Genomic DNA, 8,242 nt, shown 5'->3' with positions numbered 1-8,242 from the left:
CATTCAATGTAACCAAACAAATTAAGTTTAAGGAGGCTATTGAGGTTACTGGGTATGTTTCTCAGTTGGATAATCACGGGCGAGTGACCAATCCTTTCATCTTATTTCCTGATCTGGACACCAATATCTCAGCTATCCATGATGAACTTATGCCTGATGCCTCCTCATCTTCTAAAGAAGACACCGATGATGACATGCTAGTGCCAACTTTAGGTGAGTGTTCTGTTCAACCTTCAACCATTCTAGCTAGTCCAACCACACAGTCTGTTCTTAAAAGTGAACCTGGAGTTCTTGACGATGGTGCAGCAGCAAGCACTGATGGTGAACCGAAGTTTGATTCTACCCCTGCTCAATAGGCTAAGTAAAGACTTAGCCCTTCAGTTGATGATTTAGAAAACAATTATTCTATGGGTCTGTAATATTAAGCTATGTAGCTCACATATTATTTACTTACTAAGCTCTGCAACTCTTCTAGTTTATGCATGAATACTATTTACTTACTAAGCTCTGCACCTCTTCTAGTTTATGCATGCATAATATTTACTTACTGAGCTCTACAACTCTTCTAGTTTATGCATACATTAGAAGCATTTTATGTTATATGACATGTACTACTATTCATACTCTACCCCTGATGCCCCCAAAGTTAATTTGGAACAACAATAGGTGACCCTAGTAGGCTAAACAGATTAAAATGAGGCATGACCAGAATCTGATCAGGATATCATGGAAGCCCTTCAAGTTAACTGTAACTGAAAGTTCAATCGCAATCGAGACATATGTCTTTGCGAAAGTAACTTGGTGCCATGAGCACAACATTGTGTTTAATAATGACAGGTCCTATTTATTTAAAAAATAAATAAGGTATTGCTAGAATAGCAGTGGGGGAGTCTTCCTCAGCGCCATCATGCCGATATAGTTCTAGGCCAATGATTGCGTGCTAGGATCTGGATCCAACCCAGATATTCCTAGCAACCCCTGATGTTTTGAGAGCTCTAGGAATTGGCATACAGTTCAGGCTCTCAAGAACACTATCTCTTATTCCAAGTCAAACTGGCGTACAGTTTACTAAACAGTTAGTGTGGTTAGATTCCCTAAAGGCTTAACCCATTGAGGATAATCGCAGTTTGAAGGAACTGGCATACAGTTCCAGTTGCATGGGGATGAGAAAGGAACTGGCATACAGTTCAACTCCCCCATACTCAGTATCACTGGTTCTAAAGCAAATTGGCATATAATATTCTTGAACAGATAGTGAGAAGATAATTCTCTAAAGGCTTAGTTCATTGTGGATAACAAATAAAGAACGTGCAAGGAATAAATTCGATTGCAAGGTGAAGAACTTTATTGATGACTGGAGAGAATAAACAATGCATAACAACGCATGAAATAACAATTTACTGATAGTACTTGCGAAGGTGCTGTGCGTTCCATGGTTTGACAAGAACGTCACCTTCAACAGTGCGTAGGTAGTAAAAACCAGTTCGACCAACCTTGTCAATGATGTATGGTCCTTCCCAGTTAGGCCCAAGCTTGCTGTTTGGCTCTGGGATCTCACGCAGAACCAGATTGCCAGAGTTTCAGAATCTGATGGTTGGCTGCCAAGCGCAGTGCGACACCTTCTCGCTTCTTATCCAGGAGATCCATTTCTCTACATAATAATTCCTCATTATCCAGGGTGTGCACAATGTCTGACTTCTGAGTGGGAGCTACCAGTTCGAGAGGTATGATAGCTTCAGTTCTGTAGGTCAGTAAAAATAGGGACTCACCAGTCGAGTGTCTGGGCGTAGTTCGGTATGCCCATAGGACATTAGGTAGTTCCTCGACCCACAAACCTTTTTCTTCATCTAATTTGCGCTTCATGTTATCCAAAATAACCCTATTGGAGGCTTCAGCTTGGCCATTGCCTTGTGGATACCTTGGAGTTGAGAACAGGTGGGTAGTGTGAAACTCTTCACAGAGTTCAGCGACCAATCCACCAGTGAACTGTTGCCCATTACCTGATATGATAACTTTGGGTATCCCAAACCTGCAGACAATGTTGTTCCAAATGAACTTTCTAACATCATATTCTCGAATGAAGACAAGGGGAATTGCTTCTATCCACTTGGTGAAGTAATCCATCGTGACCATTAAGAATCTGATATTGTCAAGAGCGGGTAGCAAGGGTCCCACAATGTCAGTTCCCTACTGTGCAAATGGCCAAGGGCTGGCCAATGGGTACAGCTCTGTTGCTGGAGCATGGATAAGTGGAGCATATCATTGATACTTTTCACATTTGTGAGAAAAGACTTGTGCATCCCTTTGCATATAAGGCCAAAAGTATCCTTGCTTTAGAATCTTGAGAGCTAGTGTTTTGCCCCTAGTATGGTTGCCACAAATTCCTTCATGAACCTCTCGCATAACCTGTTCAGTGAGGTCTGGGGAGAGACATCTGAGATAAGGTCCCAGAAAGGACTTCTTGTACAGATCATCTTTAATGAGGGTGAATCTTGGTATCTTTGCAAGCAGACGCCTTGATGTGTTTTTATCATCAGGGAGTGTCCCATCTTTGAGGTAAGACTTGTATGGATCCATCCAATTTGGAGTGGTGACTGGAATAGCACAAACAGTTGTAACAGTGAGTGCTTGGATGCTTGGTTTCTCTTGGAACTCGATAGGGATTGAGCAAGACTTCATTTGTTTGCTCCAACATGGAGGCCACATATACCAAAGCATCTGCGTGCCAATTTTCTGATCGAGGCAACTGATAAAACTGAATATTCTCAAACTTGCTCTGGAGACCCCTTACTAGTTCCAAGTATTTGGCCATTCATTCATCCTTGGCCTCATAACCACCATCAACTTGAAACACAACTAGTTGTGAGTCACTAAAAACCGTGAGGTGTGTTAGGCCCAGGTCGAGAGCCATGGTGAGGCCAACGAGTGTGGCCTCATACTCCGCCTCATTGTTGGAGGCATTCCAACCTAACCAGATGGATTTCTCCAATCACAGGTTGTCAGGAGTAACCATCACAGCTCTAACACCTGCGCGTACCTCTGTCATTTGAAGATCCATCCACAAACAGGAGCCATCCGGAACACAACTCCCAAGGATCTGGACGAGTGTTTTGGGATTCAGGTAGGCTGTTATCATATGAACTGGGGGTTGTTAAGTCGTACCCAATGTAGGTCATTGGGAAATCTCCCAATAACTCTGCTAGTGCCTGGCCTTTCTCTAAGATTCATGGGATGTAGATTATATCATACTCTGATAGTTGCATAGACCATTTAGCTAACCTTCCCGACCTATTCGGTCTTTCCAGATCGAACTAACCATAACTAATACTCTATAATTAATCTGATAGTGTGGGACTGGAAGTACGGTCGTAATTTCTCCATCGCAAAAACAAGGGCTAAGGCAACTCTTTCAAGCTTAGGGTACCTTGTTTCTGCTAGTAGGAGCGTTCGGCTAAAGAAATAGATAGGTTTTTCAACCTTCTTTTTGTCCACCCGTATCAGTATAGAACTGATACCATAGTCGGATGAACAGAGATAAAGACCCAAAACTTCTCCCTCAACTGATACCTGATTCATTTTGTTTACCAAACGTTGGTATGTGGCTCTCGCATTTTTCATTCCGAACGGCATGACCTGATAACAGTACAGGCCATCCTCGATGGTGAAACTAGCATGCTTGTGGTCTTCCTCATGCAATGGGATCTAGTTGTAGCCCGACGACCCATCTGTGAAAGATAACAGTTCATGTCCAGCCGTTGCATCTACTAGTTTGTCAATCCGTGGCAGAGGGTAACTGTCTTTTGGACACGTACGGTTCAGATCCATGAAGTTGATACAGATTCTCCATGACCCATTCTTCTTACGTACTAGAACTATATTAGAAATTCAGGTGGAGAAATTGATTTCCCTGACAAAATTAGCTGCCTTTAGCTTTTCAACTTCGGATTTTACTACTTTGGATCTGTCAGCGCCTATTTTTCTCAGCTTCTGCTTGACTACTACTGCATCACTGCAGACATTGAGCCGGTGGCATGCCACATAGGGATTAATTCCTAGCATTTCTTCGAATGACCAAACAAACATGTCTTTGTGTTCTCGAAGGAACTGTATCAGAGCCTGGCGTTCTTCAAAACTCAATAAGGTGCCGATGAAAGTTGCTTTTGGCGAGCTGCCTCCCACGATTTCCACTTCCTCTAACGGTTCAAGTGAGGGGGGATCCTCCCTCTCTCTTGGGACCATGTTCGGGATAGGGGGATCCAACTGTAATTGCTATTTGGCGGGTTGCCCCACCTCCATTGGTTTAAAAGGGAGTGGGGACTGCTTTATCGCCATAGCGTAGCATGTCTTGGCAGCCACCTGATCTCCTCTGATTGTCTCAATTTTCCCATTATATGGGAATCTTAGACATTGGTGATAGGTGCTAGGAACGGCACGGAGTCTGTGCAGCCATGTCCTGCCCAAAATCATGTGATAAGGCGTGTTAGCTTTTACCATAACAAAATTTATGATGAGAGTTACCAGACCAGTTGCTACAAGTAGTTGGATTTCCCCAACTGTTAGAGCTTTGTTCCCGCTGAATCCATACAGGTTAGAGTTGGTGGCAACCATCTCAGAATCAGGGATATGCAGTTTTTTGAATCCGTCATAGTATAACACATCTGCTGAACTTCCTAGGTCAACCAATATGCGATGCAAATCATAATATCTAAAAGGAAGTGTAAGAACCAGCGCATCCTCATATGGACTCGGGATGCTGAGACAGTAAGCCTCAGTGAAAAGAATGAGTGGATCTTTCTGGGGTAACGCATTGACTTGAGCACCCATAGTCAATTCACTGTTCATGATCCTCATTTGCTTGGCGATGCACATTTGATATCGCGCCCCTTTTTCTATGACCTACCCACTCCGTTTGCTTGCCTTTCCTGAAATCATGTTTATCTGGAGCCGGACATTGAGTGGTCCCTGCACGGGGGTCCTGGCCCGGACGTCTTGATCTCCTCGGGTTATGCAGTTCACTTCTTCGTGTGCCACGAATTATTTCAAATACCCCATTTTAATAAGATCATGTAGTTCATTTTTCAAAGTCCTGCAGGCTCTGGTACTGTGTCCCTTACTCTTATGGAACTTGCAGTAGGACCTCTGGTCTCTGGTACCCAGGGAGTCGGGCTTGAGCGGAGCTGGCCATTTGAGGTAGCTCTGGTTCTTAATCAAGTCCAAAACCTCATCTATCATTTTGTTTAAAAGGGCAAAGTTTTTGTCCATCGAAGGAAGAGCTTCTTCAGCTCCTTCCATACGTGGTTTCTTTTGTGGTTTTTCATCTGCACTACTGGCTACATTTTGGTACTGTCCTCTGGGCATTCGTCCCTTTGGTGGGGATTCAGCCTTTTGGCGACCACGATGACGGTCTCTCTTTGGTTTTTGAGGGGAAGAGTTCCCGTTCCCTTCTCGAGGGGCCAAAGGAGCCATCTGATTTGTCTTCTTTGCTTCCTGATGTCGTTCCAAGACATCCTCCTCCCATCCCGCATGAGTTTCAACCCTATCTAGGAGTTCCTCCAAATCACAGGGTGGTTTCCTAGATAAAGATCCAAATAAGGCGTTGTTTTCATTCAACCCTTGTGTGGAAGCTATTATAGCAGTCTGTTCATCACAAGACTCTATCTTGATGGAAATTTTCATGAATCGCTGCATGTAGGACCTTGATGCTTCTCCGTCCTTTTTCTTGATGTTGAACAGTGCATCGATCCGTTTTGGTTGGTACTTGTTGCACAAGTACCTGTCTATGAAGGTCCTGAACATTTCTTCTGAGGACCTGATCTGCCGCTCAAGTAACCTGTGGTACCACTAGAGCGTGGATCCAGACAGGGAAGCTTTGAATTCTTGACACATGACGTGGTCATACCTTTTATATTGTCCCATAGTGGGCATGATGTCTGAATACAAGATCCACCGGATCTGACTTGCCACTGAAGACACTAAATTTCGGTTGTCTGTAACCTCGAGGATATGGCTTTCTCATTACTCGTGATGCAAAAGGTGATCTACCTGCCCCCATTATGGAGGATTGAACAAGGGAGTCTTGCATTTTTCTCCCCTTACCTGTCACCCGATGCATCTGACGAATCAGGTCATTCTTCTCAGTTTCCCATGAACTTTCTTTGGTAGAAAGTTTCTTGTTCTGGGTTCTTTTTCGGTGTCGGGGGTCGACATCACGACCCTGGTCAGTTGACTCTGGGTCTGATATTGTATCCTCTTCATCATCCGAGTTACTGTATTCTGACTCTAATAGTTCACGTCGAACTAGTCCCACGCTGGGGTTCTAAGACGACCATATACGGAAGGCCGTCATCATCGAGAACGATGAGTGGCTCCTTCCTTGTGTCAGATTGATACAAATGCCTCAGCAACTGTAACTCTCGCTCAAGGTTGCTTCTTTGCTATTCCCGGGTATGTACTGCCTGACTCGCCTGAACAGATTCTGGGTTGGTGAGAACAACATTCTCACTATTTTGATGTTCCTCTTGAGCATTATTCCTAGGGCCTGCGCCGGGAACAACTGGTCTGTCGGTGCTGGTCACTGTTCCTTGGAGGGGATTATTCGCATCATGGTGACTGACATTCTCCCCCCCTTCAGGCATCTCGTGCTTTTTTTCTCTAACATCGACGCTGCGTGTGGTAGCGCCACCCTTTGTTTTCTTTGCTCCTGCCATCACAATGCTAAAAGTTTTTAAACTAAATCAGTCGTTTGAACGAATGTTTACCTACTTTCGTCCCCACAAACGGCGCCACAAGATGTAGGGGAATTTCCGAGTATCCCCTGATCTTCCTCTGTGCCTTGACCCAACTCTGCTCGGTAATATGCTTCCCCGACCTTGGAACACAGCTCTACTCAAACGTTTTTACTAGTAATTTGTCTCCAGATGTATCAATCAATATGAATAAAATTACATCAACATTTCGCGTATAAATGTTATCCTTGCATTACATGAGTATCACGCATTTTGCAATCGCTACCCGATCTGGGATATCAAAGCAACCGACCTAGCACCAACGCCTGGGTTAAGCACGACTCAACTACAATTACCAGGTAGTGGTTAATTATCAATCAAATCCAATCCACGGTCCCCCAAAAGGACCACAAATCAACTAAACACCAATGCCAGGGTTAAGCTTGATTCAACTATAATTGCCACGTAAAGGCTAATTATCAGTCAAATACAACCCAAGGTTCCCCCAAAAGGAACACAAGTCAACTTAAGGCCTTTGAAAGGTTTAAGTTTAACTCAACTATAATTACCACTCAAATTAAAGCTAATTATCAGCCAAAACTCTATAAGAAGTTCCCACCAAAAAGAACCATTCACCTAAGGACACTAAGAAACCTAGGGGCCAACTACGCGCATCCACCAGGTAGTACAAAGCATCAGACGACCTACATACATCTACGACCTAGCAAAGCATCAGACTACCTACACACATCTATTATTATACAGCTTGGGTCGTCAAATAACAAATCAAGAAGCAATGGAAGCAATCACAAGACAATCTTAATTCAGAACAAGTAAGTAGTTTAAATATTTTTACTTCTTACAAATTTGGTTAGATGCTAGAGGCCCCCAGGTTATCTTTGGAAAATGACCTCAGCATCCCCATCAAAAATTGAAATATCAGTATCAACAATAAAGGGAAAAATATTGTTCAAACACCTCATCCATCATCAAAACTAATTACAAGATCAGTTGACACGAGAAAGATTCTCCACATTCAAGTGGTCTAGTGGGCAGCCCTCTTCACCAACAGAGCTGCTAGCCGGATCACCACTTGCATTCAGCACCTCTGTGGCAACCTCTTCAGTGGGCTGAGCAGTTGGAGCAAGACCTAGGTCGGATGGTAGATCAGATTGTCAACTAGCATCTGCCCCAGTGCTTTCCATAATTCCGCATTTGCGGCCCAGCTTTCGACAGATCTCTTGAGGGTTTTGTACTTACGCTCTAGCTCTATGTAATCATCCACCAGAACGTAGACATCATCACCCTCTACTAGGTCGACCAGGTCGTTATATTCAGTCTAAGCTTGCTCAGCAACAGCCTGCGCATTTTTTCACTCCGCAACCCAATGCGCCACCTCCACCTTTGAAGCATCAAGAGACGGCTGCAACAAGGCCACCTTCCTTGCCAACTCCCGACTGAGCCCTCATCCCCGCGACTTCATTTCGTTCCACCTCTTGCACAGCCAGCAGCTTGTC

At 44.1% G+C, this 8,242-nt stretch overlaps 1 protein-coding gene across 1 annotated transcript; it reads right to left on the bottom strand.

Moving 5' to 3' along the window:
* Positions 1-1,554: 1,554 nt before the first annotated feature.
* LOC147514305 (uncharacterized) lies at positions 1,555-2,812 on the bottom strand. Its single transcript, XM_086588621.1, has 2 exons — positions 2,611-2,812; positions 1,555-2,000 (listed from the first exon to the last, which is right to left on the bottom strand). The coding sequence occupies exons 1-2, from the start codon at positions 2,810-2,812 to the stop codon at positions 1,555-1,557; spliced, it is 648 nt and encodes a 215-aa protein (XP_086444747.1).
* Between the last annotated feature and the right edge of the window lie 5,430 nt (positions 2,813-8,242).

Source organism: Coptis chinensis, chromosome 2 (assembly GCF_015680905.1).
Source record: "Coptis chinensis isolate HL-2020 chromosome 2, ASM1568090v1, whole genome shotgun sequence".
Taxonomy (NCBI): domain Eukaryota; kingdom Viridiplantae; phylum Streptophyta; class Magnoliopsida; order Ranunculales; family Ranunculaceae; genus Coptis; species Coptis chinensis.
This window is presented reverse-complemented; position numbering and strand designations above follow the sequence as displayed.